The 20,358-nt window shown below is 41.4% G+C and overlaps 1 protein-coding gene across 1 annotated transcript; it reads left to right on the plus strand.

Moving 5' to 3' along the window:
* Positions 1 to 1,333: 1,333 nt before the first annotated feature.
* egln1a (egl-9 family hypoxia-inducible factor 1a) lies at positions 1,334 to 19,807 on the plus strand. Its single transcript, XM_020095640.2, has 5 exons — positions 1,334 to 2,410; positions 13,200 to 13,319; positions 18,857 to 18,993; positions 19,084 to 19,151; positions 19,250 to 19,807. The coding sequence occupies exons 1-5, from the start codon at positions 1,661 to 1,663 to the stop codon at positions 19,297 to 19,299; spliced, it is 1,125 nt and encodes a 374-aa protein (XP_019951199.2). The 5' UTR covers positions 1,334 to 1,660; the 3' UTR covers positions 19,300 to 19,807.
* The last annotated feature ends 551 nt before the right edge of the window (positions 19,808 to 20,358 follow it).

Genomic DNA, 20,358 nt, shown 5'->3' on the forward strand with positions numbered 1-20,358 from the left:
TCAAGCTCCTACATTGAAGCGTCCAGTGGCTCTGTATCGAGAACAATAATGGGAACATACTGTTGTTGAACTAATGCAGATGTATTCACGGTGCAGGAAAAGAAAGATGCACCCTACATGCAAGAGATGCTCTAAACCAAAACTGTGGCGATACAGTGTTTTGTCACTGTGCACAACCATGTTGGTAAGGAATTTGGAGGTCAATGCATAAACTCATCAATGTGGCAGTACGTTTTGTCACAAGTAGCTTTGCTGAATAAGTTATTCAACTTCTGATTCCCCAAATGCAGTGGTTGATCAAGTATTCACTTCCTTTGCTTATTAAGTAATATAAAAAAGTCATTAAAGTACCATATTCTCAAATTATTGCATTACAAAGTCCTGCATTCAAATATTAAATTGCATATTTAAAGAAAAGGCATAACAAATAATGCAGTGGTCATGACAAACACATTGTTTAATGACTTAAAAATGTTATTTTATATCATTACAAAAATATGGTTGCATTTTTTGTTTAATGATTGAGCACAAAACAAGTGAAGGACAAGACAAGGAGTGCTCTTTCGAACATGAGATAAGTTGTTAATCTAGTTTAACTCCTCTTACTGAATATTTATGTGATTTTAAACCCAAGGGCATAAGAATAATAAATGGTCAAGAATAAGTTCAGTGCAGTGAGATGAAGTCTCACCGCCAGAACTTCTACAAAGCTGTTACTGTAAAGAAGTATATGATAAGATAAGCCTTTATTAGTCCCACAGTGGGGATATTAAAGTGCAGTATGTGCTAATGGGGACATTAACAATGCACATATTTTAAATATAAGGGGAATGAAAGATAAAAGTAACTGAGGCAGAATATTAAAGCTAAATATGAATAAAAATTTCAATATGATAAACTGAAGCTATACAAAGTTCTGCATTAGACCAACATAGCCTTTAAGAATAATGGTGCAGCAGATGTAAGTGTATTAAAAAAACAGTGCGAGAGTAAAACTTAAAACACATTTAACACACTTAAATAGAGATAAACATAGGTAGGAATGGTAACAGTCTGGCATCCTGGGGACATGATTAATCTACTTTACCTTCTAGCACTGGCTGGTCAGCGAACATGATTACAGAGAATAATAACTGTGGCTGTATAGGGCCGAATGGTCCGGTTCATGATGACTCATATGTCTGTTTTATTGATCAACAGCGGGGCACGCTCCCCTGTTGCCCTGACATGACATTGATTCACACCCTCCACGTGTTCAGGTGACATTTCACGGAACCTCGTTTGTTCCACGTTTAGCGAAGGCAGCGCGGGGTGGGGGCGGTGCTTGGTTCGTGACGTCAGGGCGGGCAGGCCCCCGGATAGGCTGCTCTCACACGGAGCGGCGCCATGCTCAGCGCTCTCAGTGACCAGTAGCCAGCAGAGATGCCTCCCGAGCACCGCGACCAAGACCCCAATGTTCGGCTCGGGGCTCCCGCTGTCGTGTCGCTTCACTGATTCCAAGATGACAGAGAGGTTACTGGTGGTCAAATGGCGATGCTATGAGCGCTACTTCTCCCGTTTCGCTCGGCTCAGCGTGGCAGAGGCAGCGGGTCGATTCCAAAGTTGTCGGTTAGCAGGGCGCGTGTGAAGGATCGGACTTAAAGGCGCCGCGCACCCGGTCATGGCTGCGAGCATTGATAAGCAGCAGAGCGACCTGGAGCGGGAGCGGCAGTACTGTGAACTTTGTGGGAAAATGGAGAACCTCCTCAAGTGCAGCCGCTGCCGGAGCTCCTTCTACTGTAGCAAGGAGCACCAGAAACAGCACTGGAAGGAGCACAGGCTCATTTGCAAGGAGGCGGACAAGGCGCAGCTTCCCAGTCAGCAGCCCGAGCAGCAGGCGCCACAGCCGCCGCCGCTGCCGCCGCCTCCGCCGCCGCCGGTGGAAGACAAGGCACCGAAGAAACCCCGAGAGAAGAAAAAGCCCCAGCCGGCGGACAGCGTGTCTTCACCGCCGAGCGCGAACACAGAAGCGCCCGGGGTCGGAGACAAGCCGGCGGAGGACGGTTCAAACAACACCGCCACACCTAACGGACAAACCAGCTCATCCCCGCAGAAACTCGCCCTGGAGTACATAGTCCCGTGTATGAACAAGCACGGCATCTGCGTGGTGGACAACTTTTTAGGCGCAGAGACCGGTCTGGGCATTTTGGACAATGTCAAGGCTCTGCACAAAACGGGCAGGTTCACAGACGGACAGTTGGTGAGTCAAAAAAGCGACTCGACCAAAGACATCCGGGGGGACAAAATCACGTGGATAGAGGGGAGGGAAGCCGGCTGCGAGAAGATCCGCTTCCTCATGAGTCGCATGGACGACCTGATCAGACATTGTAACGGCAAACTGGGAAACTACACGATAAACGGAAGGACGAAAGTAAGTATGGCAGCAGGTGGGAGACACACAAACCAGAGGTCTGACGTCTGCATTCAAACCCCCTGTGGAGCCTCAGTATTTAAAAACACAACCAGCAGTCTGACATCTAAACCCACGCTGATGCTCAGGTTTTTCTTTTTAGCTTCATTATAGTAAGTTTTGCAGAAATGTCAAAATCAGTCTGATCACACTCACATGTCAACAAGACCTGACTCTAGATTGTAAGAGGCCAGTAAGTCCTCTTTAACTCCAGGTTAAAGCGTGGCTAATGCCCCCGAGTCAGAAAAGTGGATTATTTTCTGTGCGCATACATCAGAGCTACACACTTTTTAATGTTGTGGTCAATGCATCTGCACAACAAACTCACTGACTGCAGGAGGAACTGATGAAGCTACCAGCACCAACTCTCTTCTGCACACGCCCATGTGTCAGAAACCCAGTGAGAGCAAGTTATGTGAAGCAAAGATGGAGGTTTTCTAGTAATTGTCTTCCTGACCTACATGAGTCATAGCTCAATAAGATGAGTCAGCACCTCAGAAACATTTCCAACACTAAGCATGGTGCCTGTCTAGTCTCAGAAGGCAAGATGTATTACAAAATCTTCACAACTGAGGAAATCCAACTAGGTAGACTTTATTTTCATAGCTCTTATCAAAACAAGGTTACAAAGTGCTTCACAACACACATGGGGATAAGACAACACTGAATGGAACAAGACAAAACATAAAATAATAAAGATAACTTAAAAGAACATATGGTTCAGGACATATCTTAGGTGTGCGTGTGTCAGCGTTAAGTTTGAACTGCCCTTGACTAAGTCTTTTGAGAGCCTATTGTTTGCAGAAGGGTTTAATTTGTGGACTCGTCTTGAGCTTGTGGCTCTTACTATTATTTGATTTTTATTCCATTGTGATTTTAGGATACAGCACGTTGGTCAACTCTGGTTGTTTTTAAATGTGCCCACTAAATAAATTTGATTTGATTTAAAAACGACATTAGTTAAAACCAGACAAAAATCAGGCATCAAAAGGTTTTACACAATTTATTATTGGCATTTAATAAGTGTGGACCTAAATGTGTGGGATAGTGGGATAAAGGAGAGCAGACCAGGCATCATGATGACTGTTTTGCTGCTGGATCATCTGCAGGGATGCTGATGCGTAGCTGACTGCGACTCCTGACCTGCTGCAGAGAACAGACCAAAACCTCTTTCAACAATTACTTAGAAAGATCTTTCTTATGTTGAGAGGAGGACCACAATGTGTTGAAGTTGGCAGTATGGGAGCGGAAACTGTGTGCGGTTTCGGTTTCACTGAGAAATATCTAAGTTTTTTAATCAATCAATCTTATTTTCAGGCAGGTTTCTCAGACAATGAGTGACAATTATATATTTTTTTTAAAGCCACCCTGTCACCTTGTTAGTTATTTCTGACAGTTATTGTTTTGCTGCTGCTGCTACTGCGTGGCATTAAATACACAAAGCAACCAGGGTTGCGTGTGACCTGCGACTCTTTAAAAAATAAATAAATAAATAAATAAAATAAACTAGATCTGGTCAATATAACCTTGTGGCACAAGACTGACCCAGGAGTGGATGAGCTGCCCTCAGTCTCCCCCTTCCTCCTCTTCTGGTGGAAATACTCTGACGTAGAGCGCTACTGTTTCAGTGAAAAGAACTTTGGCTCAACACCTCTTACTGTGGTCTTTGTGAAATGCAGACATGTTTAATATAACATTTGCACTCTAATATACCAGTCTGATATAACAGCCTCATCAAATAAACATAAACCCTACCTTCCCATAGGCTAAAGATCAGTTTTTAAAGAAAACTTGGTTGCAATGTTTTGTCCAACTTGTATAAATCAATGAAGGCAGACTAATTATTAGGAGCAGATCTCTGTGCGTCACGACACAATTCAACATCAGCACAAACTGTAGTCTGCTAAATGGCCATGACATTAAATCAAAATATCTCTATTACAGTCCAAACAGTAACTGAACATTCAACAACTTTAAAGGCATGATGGTCGTATTTATTGCAGGACTGTTGTTTATGATCTGATATCTAAAGTTTGGAGTTTTATAGGATTTTTTTAAATAAGCTTTATTCTGTTTATCACTTTGGCCTGTAGAGATTGGAGAGATATGCAGTTTTGGTAGATAGACGTGGTTGTGACCTTGTGACACGATAGAGATTTGAATCACACACTACCAGAACTGGATTAACATGGCCCTGAACACTTGGTTAGTCACTGCTTTATATTTGTCATTGTACCTTATCATGTTCTGCTATCATGGTGCTTGACATTTAAAGGATTTAGCAGAGAGCACACACTGGATTGAAGCCCGTGGCCTTCAGATAGTTGGTTTTCTGTGCAGGCACAGAGCTCTAACTGCTCTGTGATGTTTTCTTTCAGCCAACTCCTGTCATTTCTTTTTTGCCCCTTTGCTGGTTCCTGGTAGACGTAAAACATTCTTTTGAAAGCACACTATTTCAGGTTGTGGCGTTGATCCTCGCAGCTGGCCACTGAGTCAAACGCTGTGGAGGGCTTGACTTCCTCACCCACTGCCCTAGTTGCCTTGGCAAACACACGGCTGGTCTGTGACCAGCGAGAATCAGCATATGGAAGGCCGCCAGTATCATTGGCTCAAAGGGACAAAACACAATGTAAGCCACAGGAAAGATAGAGGAAGAAGATTTTGCCCAAATAGTTATTTAATCCTATTGTTTCCATTTCTCCCATTCGACTTGATAACATTATGGGAAGTTGCAGGCAGCAGGTCATCTTTGTTTTTGTGCAGCTCTCTTATGAATTACATTATACTATATTTCATTACATTACATATCATTTAGCTGACACTTTTATCCAAAACGACTTACAATAAGTTCATTCAACCATGAGAATCATGTAAGTACAGTTAGCTTAAGAAAAAGCCAAACTACAAAGTGCTATATGTAAGTGCAACTAACTAAAAAAATGTTTAGATATAAACACCAGAGTTGACTATGGTTATTAGACATCATCTTCTAACCGAGGTGTAGTTTGAAGAGATGTGTCTTCAGTCTGCAGCAGAAGATGTGTAGACTTTCTGATGTCAATGGGGAGCTTGCACCACCATTTGGGAGCCAGGACAGCAAACAGTTGTGATTTTGTTGATTGGCTAGGTGTCCCTCACAGTAAGGGAGCAGCAAGCCGATTGGCCGATGCAGAGTTGACGGACTGGGGTGTAAGGGTTAACCATGTCCTGGATGTAGACTGGGTCCGATCCGTTTGCACCATGGTACGCAAGTAGTAGTGTCTTGTAGCAGATACAGACAGCCACTGGTAACCAGTATAGGGAGCAGAGGTGCAGAGTAGTGTGAGTGAACTTAGTAGCTTGGAAAGTTGCTTGGTCTTTTCAAGGTTGATGCCATTATAACATTAGCATGGAACATGTAAAGATGTTTATAGCAGCAACATGATTGTCCTGTCATTCACCCACTCTTCCTATCTGAATTTTAGTATGTCCAGCATGTTGACACTGAGCCAAGGTGGCATTACAACTACATGAAACATGATAACTCTGTAGCATGCCACATTGTTGCCCAGTATGGAATTTTCAAAACTAGATTTAATCAGAATCAGAAATACTTTATTGATCCCAGGGGGAAATTGTGTTTGTTACAATAAATAATAAATACAGTGTTGTTTGGTCCCACAGGGACTGTACTCTTACAGTAACAAGACAGCTCTACACACATTTAGATAACAACGGCATGTCTGTCCAGTGTAAAAAAACAAAAGGACATTCATGGAAGGATAAATGTCCATTTAGAAAACACAATGATACAGTATGTGTTTAGTGGCATTTTCCATATTTTAAGTTTTGTTTATTTTAACACAAGTAAAAGCTTATGTATGCTCAATGATAGATACATTTACAGAAACAGACATCACTTATTGATCAAGTGATGACTCATGAATATAAGCGACAGATGAATCATAAATTGAAACATTTTCTGCTACATCTAGAAATGTAACAGAGGAAAATTGTTAGTTATAAATTGCAAAAGCTTGATATATTGAGAAGAAGTAAATGTTGTGCAAATTTGATTCAAAACTGTTTTAATGTGGTTTATATAACTTGCACACCAAACTTCTTTACACTGGAAATCGTTTATTACCACTCAACAATCCTGCACTGGTTTACTGCTGTTATCACAAAATCCCTATTGTCTCACAAGTATACAAGTATATTGTCCTTCATTCAACAACAGTATAACCAAGCCCTTCATTTTCAGTGAAAACTGCTGACAGATGCTAAGACGCGGTTTGACCTCAACTGGAAAAAATCTGGACAAAATCCATCTCCTTTTCTTTGCCAGTGTTGTGGTAAATACTGAGCAACTGAGTTTTTTTATCATTGAATGTTAAAGTTATTTGTTGCGTCATTTGTAATCTCACAGACTAACTGCATATGTGTACTTTCATAAGGAAGCTGACCTTCGACCTAAATCTTAAAGCTCAACAGAGTAAGTGGGCTAGAGGAAGTCATGTGCTGGTTGTGCATTATGCTATAGTTTGCACAAGCTGCTCGTTCCCTCTGCCCACAGTACCAGTACGCCCGAGACAGTAGCAACTTGCATACCACCTTTGTCCTGCTTATTGTTTTACCTTCATACAGAAAACAATAAATATAATGGTTGTGGAGTTAGTCAGAGCACAAGCTCAAGTAGCATTCATGGTCACGTATGAGATAGTTGTGACATAAAAGAGGGATAAATCGGGGCCTAAAGTTGGATGCGACATTCTGTATTAGGGCTGTGTGATATGACTACGTAACGTGGACAGTAGATAGTTTGCCATATTTTATTTTGTTCTCTATGGTTTATTTTGTTGTAATTCTGAAAAGGAGAAGACAAAATGAGGAGCTCGTACGTATAAGATGACCTACTTCTGTCACACAGATGTGGTTTGGGTAGAATTTGAATACAGCACACCTAATGGCAAAGAATCATTAATGGGATGATTCACCAAAATACGCATTCATTATCTTCTCGCCACTATTCCGATGAAGGAGTGGGTGTATTAAGTATTTCAATCCACAAAACACTTTTGGAGTTTTAGGGGTAAACACTGTTGCAGGCAAATCTAATACAATTGCAGTAACTCCTGATCATTTTTTCAAACCTCAAATAACTTCAGAAAAAAAATCATAAAATGCCTCCACACTGCTAGTGTGGTGTCATCCAAGTTTGAACAGCTCTTAGTGCAGCAGCGGTGGTGCAGCTTCAGGATTCTGCAATCAGTCTTTACTTGCTGCACCTCAGTTACTGCAGGTCACTTTTAACAGTTTCAGAAAGAAAGCTGCAACCAGCATCACCACAGGCCAAACAGGCAGGTTTAGAACTGAACTAGTCTAACTGCAAACAACTATTTATAAAGTTATTAGGATCATTTGTATTTAGTTCAATGCAAAAATATGTATTTGAAAGACACCAAAAATATGTTCTAATACAAACCTATATAATAAGGACCAGCCTCTGTTCAGAACACGAGGTGATAATTGTTTATAAAGCTTTGACGCTCTGTCTTTAGTGTGTATAAGCAGTGCCTTACATCTTTCACACCCAACCCTTTGTCTGAAAATGCTCTTTATGATTTCACTTTTTGTCTCATATTCTGTGCTGTGCTCAGTCTACTTCCACTGGCATGGAGAAAGTATCAGTGACTGATCCAATTACAGAATGAGCTCACTTGGCTCTCACACAGGCACCGATGGAGCTATTCAGTCAGACCGGGCAGTCGCTAAGAAGTTACTGCACAAAACTCCCACAGCACTGTAGATATCCATTCCTAGCTCAAGGTGTCGATGGGTAAAACACGTCCCAGCAGGACGACTTTGAAGATGAATTTTGGAGTTTATTCCAGATGACTCTCTAAGCAGCTCACAGAGTTCAGCCTGTGTTTATCTTGTGTTTGTCATTGAGAGACACCAGCAGAATGTGCTGAAATCTACAAGGCTGGTGACTTAACACAATCCCCTGTCAGTGTTTGCATAATCAGAGCAGAAAGTGTTGCTGCATTTTTTGCTGTAACATGTTGAGGGTGAAGGGTAGAGCGGCTTCTGCATACGTCCCTCTATTGTTCACGGCCTAAAGAAGAAAAGAGTAAACTAGGTCATTACTTTAAACAGGGATTTCCTTTTGAGCAGCACCACTGTCTGACAGATAAAACAGTGTGCAATCCTGGGCCGGGACCCAAACTCTCTTGGTTCCCACACTCCCCTGTGCTACAAGGTCTCCATCCCAACTGTTTGTGCTGGTGTTTGGATAAGCATCACTTCTGTGAAGTGAGCAGACCCCTCGTGGCTTTTCCTTCTCGCTCCACCCTGATTCATGGCTCACATCAGCGCATGAACCAGAGGTGACCTGATAGCATCATAGCGAATGGTGTTTCCTTTCAAGCGATCAGCAGAGTGAAAGTTCTCTGAAGCTTTGCTGGGACAGAATTGTTTGACAAATCGTTCCAGTCAAAGGTTTTTTGGTTCCACCTTTTCTTTGCATCTAGTTTTGTATCGTACCAGCGGTTGAACAAAACAAGCCATTTGAAAATGTGTTTGGGACCATTTTCTGTCACTTTCATATTAAAAGCTGCATATAAATTCAGTCCATTTACTGCTTAACTGATGGAGTACCATATTAAGTACTGTACTGGGAGAATTTCTTATCAGTCATGACTTTCCATTAGATGTTATGGAAGCTGTCTGGTGCAAAATATCAACCTCTCTTGAGAATTGTTTACTTTAGAAAAGTCGGAGGTCTGAGTGTAGTGACCTCTCATTATTCAACCTCTCCTCTGCAATTGAACAGAACACTGTTCAGAATAAAGCTTATAGAATTTATCAAACCTGATTTAAATATTAAGAAGGTATGAGCAGCAATAGAACTGTCAGGTTTCTCAACTGGTCACACTAATCAAGGACCTTTCATATTAATGAATATTTATCTTGATTTACATAACCGAACCTTGCATTTCTCCTTTTCTCCTTTTGATTTCATAATGGACTTTCCCATTTTAACATGTTGTGTTCTGACATATAAATATATATTTTACTTAATACTTTTGTATTCTTAATTTATTTAAATAAAGCCATTAAAGTGCAAACCCATGACATTTCTAAATTTAGCTGAAATACGTATGTTCACTGCCAGCAGATGAACCTCTTTGCACATACCATGGAACAACAAGATTTATGTCAGAAGCAATACTATTTATACTGTATAAATAACCTCCAAAGCAACTTTTATCAGATTGAATCAAATTTAACCTTTTGGGTTTACATTTGGTTTCACTTCTGTGGAAATACTTCAGTCACATCCTCGAAGTGCAAATACAGATTTTATCATAGCAAAGGTGTGTCTTTTAGTTTACAGTAAACCGGCAAGTCTAGCTGACATAAATAATGCTAGTCTTGTCTGTGCTGGTCACATCCCAGTCAGTTCAAGTTTGATTTATTACCTGTGCTAATGAGGTTGTGATTTCTCCACTGTCCGTTTGTCTGCTGGTTTGTTTGTAAGCAAGATTACACCAAAACAACTGGTGTGGATCCGGATCAGGGGAGGCCCCAGGAATTTGTTATTTTTCTTTAATAATGCGAGATTTCACCCTTTTCCCTGGGAATTATTCATGATCTAGATGAAAATCAGTGAGTGAAATTTGGTGCATCTTGATTGAAGTTAAGGGACTGTTTAGCCTCGCTTACGGTATTCACTCTACTGAGTGCCTTTATCGTTTCAGGTTTGATTTGCAGATGTCTGAGACAGAAGAAAAGTGAAAACAGTATCACTTGTGTGTAACAGATTAGTCTCTCCCACACACACACACACACACACACACAGGGACCCTCTGTCTGCAATAATCATGTTGAAGACTATCACAGAGACCTATAAGCCCATCCGAGTCAGGGACTTTGTCTCATGACAAAAATAAAGAGGAAAGTAATTGTCACCTGCATTGACCTGTGTGTGCAATGAGGAAACAAATGAAAACAGTACAAACACAGCGCAGACATCAATGACTCTAAAATAGTTGTGGTTGACTGGCACATGCTGAGGATTGGAGATTGAGGAAGTTGAGGAACCTTTAAAAAAATCTTTCTGAATTAGAGCAGATTGGCTGTGTTGGCAGAGACACACCACTTAGGTGACTGAAAGTACAGTAAAATACAACTAGTTAATTACAGACCACATCATGGTTGTTTCACTCAAAATGTGTGTGAATGTTTACATGTTTCTTTAACTGAATAATTGTATAATTATATTTAGCTTTTGGTTATCAACACAGAGGCTTGCCAGTGGCTGCAGACTGTGTTTGTTGCTGTGTTTATTATGTGAATTATTTTCATATTTTCATGCTCCACTTAAATCTGTCTATTAGCCTCTAATGTGGCCTTACTGATGGCCTCTGCGAGCTGCTTCTACGACCTCTACTCTCTCACTTGTTCTCTCTCCGTCTGTAAATGCCCGTCAGCCTCTGACGCCGCGCCTGTGGAATGTAAACAGACAACACAGCGAGCGAGGTCAACCTCCTAATGAGGGCCACGGAGGAACGCGGGAAAATAAGTGACTGAGAAGAAAGAAAGCTCCAATAGGGATAAAGGTCAGAGGTGAAGATGTCAAGGAAAGAAAATCCTCCTTTGGAAAGATAATCAAGAGTGACCAATACTGAGACCAGGTTATATTAACGTTACACACATGAGCATACACAGTAGTAATACATATCCTTCATTGTGGAGAATCTGGGATTTTCCTCCAAATTGTGCCAGTGTATTCTGCCATATTCTGGTCACGTCTGCATCACTGCTGCATTTGAATCAAGGTTTTAGCTTCCAGCCGTCTGCAGTTCTCTGACTATTTGATGGAAAGCTGCGTCTCCTCTGCGGTGCCCGAGCTTGCTGGGTTCTCATAACCAGATCTTGTGAAAGTGAGACTAGACTTAAACAGTATGTCAAAGCTGCTGTTCATCCCAGTTTATTCAAATATAAAATCTTAGAACCTGGCACACTCAAAGGTGCATAACTGACCTTTCCTGCAGTACATGAGCCCTGATAGGGTTTCTACAGCTGTCCCTTTGAAGGAAGTGAAAGGCAAAACTGCTGTGTCTGGGCTTTTGCCGAGTACTGAGGCTCACGCACACACACACACACACACACACACACACACACACACACACACACACACACACACACACACACACACACACACATACATCTGAATCCACACTTTTCCCTAGCAGTGACTGTTTACCCATCTCCAGCCTTTGCAGCATGAGCCGAGCAGTCAAGGGTGGGAGGGGTGACATAGCCGAGGATCAGCCAACCTTCCTCACGCTCTGCACGTAGCACAACCATTAAAATACTGCTCCCTCTGGAGGGAGGCCAGGAGTCAAAGTTTACAGCAGTTCACTCTTCTCTGCTGCTCTAGCCCCACCCTTTCTCTGTCTATGCCCCTCTCTTTCTCTCTCCCTCTCTTTTCACGCACACACAAAAAGCATACTGTATTGCACCTTACTAACAGGAAGTCCTTTGTCAATTTGCATGCCTCTCACCCGCTTTGATTCCCAGCAGCCACTCCTTCTGAGACCCACCCTTGTTTTTTTTTATTTAAAAAAAGTTTGTGCAGTAAGACCTCTGATGCGCTTCATCTTTATGTTTTGTTGATTTTTGTCGTTTTTCAGCTTTGAAAGCCCTGATACTGTGCATTCCAGTGATAGCCTGCACCACTCAAAAGATGTCAGCGCATTGTGGACTGATGCAAGCAACCGCAATTCTGTTTAAATCCATGGAATCCAGATATTTAAAATCTTATCATATCGTTTGTGTGCACAAAGGATCTCTTTTCACAATTCAAGAAGCTGAAAATGACGTCAATTTCCCCTGCACATGACAAAGTGAGGGAGTTTGGTCCGCTGTGAGTTTTTAGAATAATGTTGCTATGGTTGATGTTGATCCAAGTGCATGAAAGAATGTGGAGGAACGTGCCTTTGGTCCTATCACTGCTTAGACATGGTGCATGAGGGCACAATCTACCCTCTGTTTGTGCACGTCAGCCACTCACCTCAGCTCCTCTTTCAAGTCAGAAAGCACATGCAGTCGCCTGGTGTCGTACAAGTGTTTCTAAGTTCCAGTGCTTAGTGTCTGATATCTGTTACACTATATGCACATTGACATGGCAGGCAATGTAAGCTATAGACATGCAATTACTTTAATTTCCTCTGTTTTCCAGGGAAGTCTTATTTCTGAAGAAATACACTGTGGGAGTCACCACTTTTGTGTGACTTATTCCTGTGGGACTTTCTGAGTTGTATGAGAGCATCTGCACGCTGTTTACACCAAGAAGTTTACAAAAGTTCATAGGGGTTCACTGCCAACACCCAGACAGATCATGCAAGTCTTAATAGAGCAGGAAAAGGCAAAGGGAAGTTGACAGGCAGCGCGATATCTCCGGTTTATTTTCTCGCTAGTTTAAAGTTTATAATGACGCAGCTGGGTTGTGAGCAGCCAGGGCTTGTGTCAGCCTGGTTGCAGGTGAAGAAGAGACAATACAACGTGGCTGTGCCAAGTCTGCTCTCTCCTCATCAAAGGCCAGCCACAAGCTAGTCAAGTTTCTTCTTCTGCTTCTTGTAATGTCATCTCAACTTTCCTCCTTATGTTCACTGACACATATGAGATCTTGGCATAGGGTGCATACGCTTTGTCACCACATATCTGTTTTTACTAATCACGCTTTCTCATCTTCTGTCTTCAGGCAATGGTGGCGTGTTATCCTGGAAATGGGACAGGATACGTGCGGCATGTGGATAACCCTAATGGCGATGGACGATGTGTCACGTGCATATATTACCTTAATAAAGACTGGAGTGCCAAGGTATGTGACTGATGTCTGAAGGAAATAATATGAAGTGAAAGATTTAAACTAAGGTTGGTTATGCTCTTTGTTTATGGTGGGAAATTATCTCTAAAATGACAGAAGAAAATATTAGCGATAAGGTACATATCAGTCATTATGTCAGTTTGACTTCCTGCTATATGTCCAATCTGTCTGGTTGTAGCAGAGCCGTCTCTCCCTTCATCCTGCTCTACTCTACACCTGCGCAGTCAGGAGTGGAGGTTACGTGTCAGTACGTGCTGTCCACTCTCCCCATACATAATCCCATTTAAACGCAAAGATCCTGCTAATCTAGCCACACCCAATCATGGTGAAGAGTGCCCCCATGCTGTCTTTCACAAATCTTTATACCAAAATAATTGTTCCTTATGCAAGAAGAGGATTTTATAGGCAGACAGAAGACAGAGAATGAGATTTAAGAAACTACTCTGGTACTTTATTACTAAGCAGCTATGATGAATAGTTACTGCCTGATCTAATAAGCATCTTTACGTTGTGTTTTACTGCGAGAATATTCATAAACATCAAATATGTTCACTTTGAAAAAAGTCTCCTTCACTGTCGCGTATAATCAAAACTTCTGTGCATTAAACTAAAGCATCTGATTCAATTAAATTATCCATATCTTGACAACTTCGGGTTGTTTTGTTTTTTTGATGCTCATGTTGCTCTGTGTCCCTGATACACACTGTACAACATGTGCAGCTAATGAAAGCATCCAGAGAGAGACAGTGTTGCTGCCACAACATCTCATGTAACATCACAGCTGTATATAAGAGGAATGCATGAGGGAATGTGATGGTGAATAAATCATCTTACAATATATATATGAAGTGTTCAATACATGTAGGCACCTAATTACCAAAACACAGCTGCTTCCCTGCTGCTTAAGCCCTGGGTGCTCCTTCCTGTTTGGCCATTGTTGCTATATAAACCTATAAATTCAGTTTGTACGACCACAGTCAGTTGATGTAACGTCTAGAGCACAAATCTACTTCTGTAATTTGTTTTTCCACAATGTTTTTCCACTTGCCAGGCTCCACATTTTTGTTACAACATGCACAGGCCATAGACTGTATATAAAGGTGGACGACATTACAGCTCCCCAAAGGTGAAGCCAAACCTCTGGATCGTATCCTGGTGGCTGGCTCCAGTATAGGCCATAAATCCTACCTCCACCATGTTACTGGATGGGATTAAATACATTTGGATGGTTTTTGTTATCTCTAGTTCTTATCACGCTGATGTGTGTTAACGTGTACAGTAATTTTAGTTTTAATTAGTTATTTGGCCCTATAAAAATGGTGGTCATGATTTACAGGTGAGACTGGCTCACAATTGGTCGGGGATCTGTATGGACAGGGCCTCACTATCGTGGCTCCATCCCTTGAACACCACTGTGCAGACTCTCGAAATGTGCAAGATGTGCAGCGTTCTTTTCCGAGACATTTAGGTGTCATTTCTGTATAATGGGAGGAGTTGGAGATGCGTCCTCCATCTATATATACAGTCTATGGATGTCAATATAAAAGCGTACCCTGCAGTGTAATGTGTTACAGTATTTAGCAGTAAATGCCGGGAACTCACCTTTAATTGAGAGTGATGAACACTGATCACAACAGTGAAAAGTGTACAGCGATGGCAATCGTGCTTCGGAAAAGTGAATATTTTCTAAACTTTAACTCCTGACCTATACACTATATGGAATTTATATTAATAAATATTTTTTTAGCTCTGGATGCTAGATACTAGAAAGCATGAGTCTGTCCTCTGACTTTAGCCACTATTAAAGACAGGATGGCTATTTTTAGCGGTCTTACAGGTGACAAGGCAAACAAATATACAGGGATTGGAGACCTGTCTTCAGTTTTAAATAACAGCTTTGTTTTAAATCACTTAAAATGTGAACTAACTGCAACACCATTGCTAAATGATGTACTTACACTTCCATTATGTCCCTGGTTCATTTCAGACTGTGGCCGCTGCTCCTCCTCTCTATTGATGCAGTTGCCATGGTTTCAAGACAGTTTCCGTCTATGTTTTATATAACCAGTAAACACTTGGTTTCTTTTTTTGTAGCTGCAACTTGGGCACAAATGACTTGGCTTGTTGTGAAGAATATTGGTTGTCTTGTGTTGCTATGAAAACATACTAATCTAAGTGTTGTCACCTCACCCTCTGATAACCAGTGACACACCTATGTAGCAGTGTTTTATATCTTAATAGTCGAGTCCTGTGTGACACCAGCACTCACTCAGCACAGTCATAGCTTTTGCTTGTTAACGTGTATATGAAATGTTTTCCACATCAGGTGGCTGCCCCTGTGTTAATCTTCTAAGTTGCTGCGTGATTGCTATTGTTATGCTCATGCACAAGCTCCAATTATTCAAATGAGCCATGTTCTCGTAGCCCGTCGGACATGTGAATAATTATAATCAGGTCTCTGATTGGCTGAATTATTGGGGTTGTGATGAGCGGTCCGTTATAGAATGTGGTTGCCTAGATACCAGGGTTTCCTGAATGACATGGCTTTGGAATGTTCAAGTTCAGTTGTTCCAGTCATTTATCCCCAAAGGGTCAGCTGTATGTATATTGTAAATCAAAAGTGTGTAATTAATATTTCAGCTCAAAATTGCAAAGTAGTTACATATAGTTTACTGCATTTATGATTTTAAAGAGATACTGAAGTTTTGTGTGTGTGACCCGCCACAACTTGAAGTGTTCACCATGCACGCATGTGGAAAAGCAGAAAGAAACGAGCTGCACTAGTGGGAGGATGAATATACAGGCAAGCAGAAAGCTGTGGAAGGAAATTAATGAGCCACTAGAAATCCTATGCTCTATGTTACAAGTGCAGAGTCTGTTCAACACATGTTGAAGAGTTCAAAGTACACGTCAAAAAAAAGAAATGCTATTCAGTGTTGAAATTTCTATGATAAGAGGGGTACGCTGTAACTTCTGCTTTTTATAAAATACTGTATGTTAAGAGGCAAAAGTACAGTGCATTAATGTGATGTGTTATATCCACATGTCCATTTTCCAAACTACTTATCTTGTTCTGGGTTGCAGGGGGGTTTATCCCAGAATGCAATGAGTGAGGGGCAAGGAGAGGTTCCCAGTCTATCACACACTGTACAGTACATATTGTACTGAGCCAAACACGCACATACACCCCACTCTTTGTTTCATTCATGATTAGTAATCGTCATCATTCCAGACATGTCCGACCCCAACATGTTGTAACAGTTCACCGGTCGTTAGACACTAAATGAAAGCTACACCAGTGTGGAACCTGATTCACTGCAAACATTGTTGTGATTGATAAGCATTCATTCTGGTACAGAGATCAGAGTTCTCCGTCACGATGACAGATTCCTGTCAATCGGATTCCAGAGAGGTCATGTATGAGATCAGTTAGATCTGAAGGGGGAGGGAGATGTGACATGTGAGCGAGCTCAGCTGCTGTTTGAGACTGACAGATGTAGAATAATGGCTATTTGAAGGGTAAACAGGCGGTTAAGGACTCAAATGCAAATCTTCATGTATGCTGAGGGCATATAGCTACACATTGTACACCTTTTCTCTGCTGCAGCCACCGTTTTTACATTAAAACCCATGAGAAGTGCATGGTTGAAAAAAAGAGGAGGCGCTCTGTCCATGTGTCATACCATCCTACTTTTCAAAAAAAATAATAATTGTGTTTTAACAGTGGTGTATTGACCATTGGAAAACATTCGAGTTCAGTGCGCCATCATAAGAATCTAATAACCTTTTCACCAGCCCTGTTAATCTCTTAACTGGCCCTCTCAGTGTGCCTGTTATTCAGGGTCCACATGGGAGCATACTGCATTGGTGTTCCAGTACTGGGCTAACTAGCTGATCAACTAATGGAAACAAATTGAAATGTTTTTCAACCCTGTCTGTTTGTTTGTTTATTGGTTTGTTAGTAAGCAAAATTACTCCGAAACTACTGGACCACAAATCTTTAAGGATGTCGTATCGGTTTGGTGTGGATCTGGCAGATCCAGGAAATTTCAAACATTGCGAGATAAGGTGCTTTTATACGTATATATATATATATATATGTATATATATTCCCTGGGAATAGTTCATGAATCCTGATGGAAAAACATCTGGCCCATCTAGGTAACTGATATTAACTTAGTGTAGCTTGAATAAATTCAAGGAGACGGTTGGTGCTTGGCAGAGGTTTGCTCTCTACTGATCTAGTTGACTAACATTTAGTTGATATTGTTTTGTCTTACCCAGGGGAGAAAAATCAAAGATATTAAATTTAGAATTACAGAAATAAAACATGTTTACATCTGGACCCAAAGTGGAGGATGGGAATTTAATAAGGTTTCAAATATTTGCTTGAACTTGCATTAACCTGTTATATCAACCTTTTGGCCATGTGAAGGTGAGCAGGCCAGACAGTCAAAACAAACGAGTGAAGCTGCAGAGTCTGATGATAATGGTTTGTGCTCTGATTGCAAAGATCAGCTTTCACTATAGAGCTCTCACACTACAAATTCATCTCCTCATTGTATTACATAAATATTTAACAGCTACAAAAAACTGCAATAGAGTGTATTTGTTCCAATTCAAATGTCCATGGTCAGCGTCTATTTTGGTTTATAGCATTATTTGACCACTTGTTACCCACCCACAGTTTTTACGTAGATCATGTCTTTGGGTTGTAGGTGTTGTCATTCATCATCAGTCCACTTCAGCGTGATGTGGGTCAGAAGGTCATGTCTTGCAGGCGAGGGTCAGCATGTGGTCACTCTAATCCATGCCAAATGCGGCCTCCATCTCTGGCTTTACGTGCAGTTTAACAATTGTCAACATCAGTGGTCCTTGAGCTGCTTACGTGTTGCAGGGGAGAAAAAAAGAGTTTCCCTGTCTTCTTTGACCCTATTGTGCTTTATTTAGCTTCGTCACACCACCGGCATTCCCCCTCGTTCAGAGTAGTATAAATGGTTATAGCATTACTTTTCCAACAAAGGGTGTGAACCTCTGCTCGGCTGGTTTGCGTGTGAAGAGAGGGGCCTATCATATCAGCTGTGTGAAAGTTAATGTGGCACGCTTGCAGCAATCTGCTTTTTCACTCTCCAGGTCCTTTATCCAGTCGGAGCAGTTTTCCTGTGGGTTATTCTTCCTATCCCTCCACAGGAAGGCCGTCCCCCACTGCTGCTTCCTATCCTGAGCTTTCCTCTTAGCCCCTGAAGTTGGACAACCCTTTTCCTTTAACATTGTCGTCCCATGTTGATCATTTAACGAGCCTCACATATTGGTATTATATGAATGATATATGTAGATTTCAGGGTATTTTATCTCCTTTTCGTGAGTGTGTATTTTGAATGTGGATTAACACGATCAGGAATCAAATCCACAAACATGATCACTGCGGAGGCTTCACTTCCTCCTCTCTCTCTCTTTACCTTCCTGAGACTGCTTTGTCCTGATTTGTGAATATAATGGGGTCGCTCCTTCTTCTTGTTCTGCTCTTCCAGGAACACGGTGGCCTTCTTCGAATCTTCCCAGAAGGAAAGGCCCAGTTTGCTGACATAGAGCCCAAATTCGACCGTCTGCTGCTGTTCTGGTCAGACAGACGGAACCCTCACGAGGTTCAGCCCGCCTTCTCCACAAGGTCAGTATCCCAAGTCTGTCCACTGCTCACGCTCAGACGATCCCAAATGCTTTGCACCAGCTCACCACTTCTTCGCTTCTGTCTGCGCAGGTATGCCATCACAGTGTGGTATTTTGATGCGGACGAGCGAGCCAGAGCTAAAGAAAAGTACTTAACAGGTGAAATCTGATCAACAAACCACATGAATCCGTTTATGATGTTGCAGCCCTTTTAGTGTTTACTTCATGTCTTGTGTTTGTGCTTTGTTTGTGTGCAGGTGAAAAAGGAGTAAAGGTTGAACTCGACAAACCATCAGATCCCAGCTAATGGGATCCTTGCGTTCCCCACAAACAACCATTAAGTGCTCTATCCTAAGAAAGTGGCCTGTAGAGAGCGTGTGTGTGTTTTACAAAGACTGCAGACTTTTTGCTTGAGTGGGCGGAAGATCTGTGCTTGTGGAGACGAAAAAACCAACACAGTGATTTCTGTTCATTTTCAATAAACTTGGGCAACCCAGTAGACCTTGAATGTCATGACATTGTACTGAAAGGGATCTTTTTGTCTTTTTCACCTCTGCGGTGGAGAACGCTTATGTTATATAGCTGACATTTTCAGAGCATCACTTCAAACTGGAGCTCGGAGAGAATCTACATCCTTTTTTGCATATATGTTTTTGCAGTTAATTCCTTAAAAGGTACAGTGTTCTGCATATGCTTAATGTGTTATGCTTTTCACATGGAATCAGCTTTTGCAAGATACTGTATGGCAAAATATGCTTGAGTTTGCAATAATACGAGGAATGATCTGAATTAAAAACACCCTTTTATTGACAGAACATCATTTGTCTTAGTTTGAGTTCATTCATTTGCCGCACAGAAGATGCAAACTGTGTCATTTGTCGTCCTCCTTATCCACATTTTTCAATAATCGCACATTGATCTGTGACTTGTGGGTAAAGGACACGGTTGCCTGTAGCCTCACCTGCCCTCCTGTTTGCACTTTACACAGCTCCATGCTGCCATCTGCAGGAAACCAACTGTGGTGCACCTGTTGTCTGTAATTTTGTCACTCTATGGAGAAATACAATCAATTGAGAAAATGAGATACTTCACATTCAGAAAAACACATTTGTTAGACAACCAGTATTATCTCACGAACACACATGTGTGATCATCATACTTACAATAATTAGCTGGACTATTGGATAATGACGAAACCATTTTAATAGTTTGATCAGAAGCTAAATGACACTATCAACCATGAGGTTATTGCATAAACAGTTTCAAGTGATTTTCCAGACTTGTCATTTTCAGTCTTTGATTTAATATTTAAATTTAAAAAAATGTTTTAAACGTATACAGACTTTTTCCTAGACAATCACTAAAC

This window comes from Paralichthys olivaceus, chromosome 14 (assembly GCF_024713975.1).
Source record: "Paralichthys olivaceus isolate ysfri-2021 chromosome 14, ASM2471397v2, whole genome shotgun sequence".
Lineage (NCBI taxonomy): Eukaryota > Metazoa > Chordata > Actinopteri > Pleuronectiformes > Paralichthyidae > Paralichthys > Paralichthys olivaceus.

Bases quoted from the DNA above. Each gene is read 5' to 3' on its own strand.
- egln1a (XM_020095640.2), top strand. From the start codon at position 1,661: ATGGCTGCGAGCATTGATAAGCAGCAGAGCGACCTGGAGCGGGAGCGG. The intron at 2,411-13,199 runs GTAAGTATGGCA...TTCTGTCTTCAG, and splicing joins CGATAAACGGAAGGACGAAA to GCAATGGTGGCGTGTTATCC. The intron at 18,994-19,083 runs GTCAGTATCCCA...CTGTCTGCGCAG, and splicing joins CAGCCCGCCTTCTCCACAAG to GTATGCCATCACAGTGTGGT.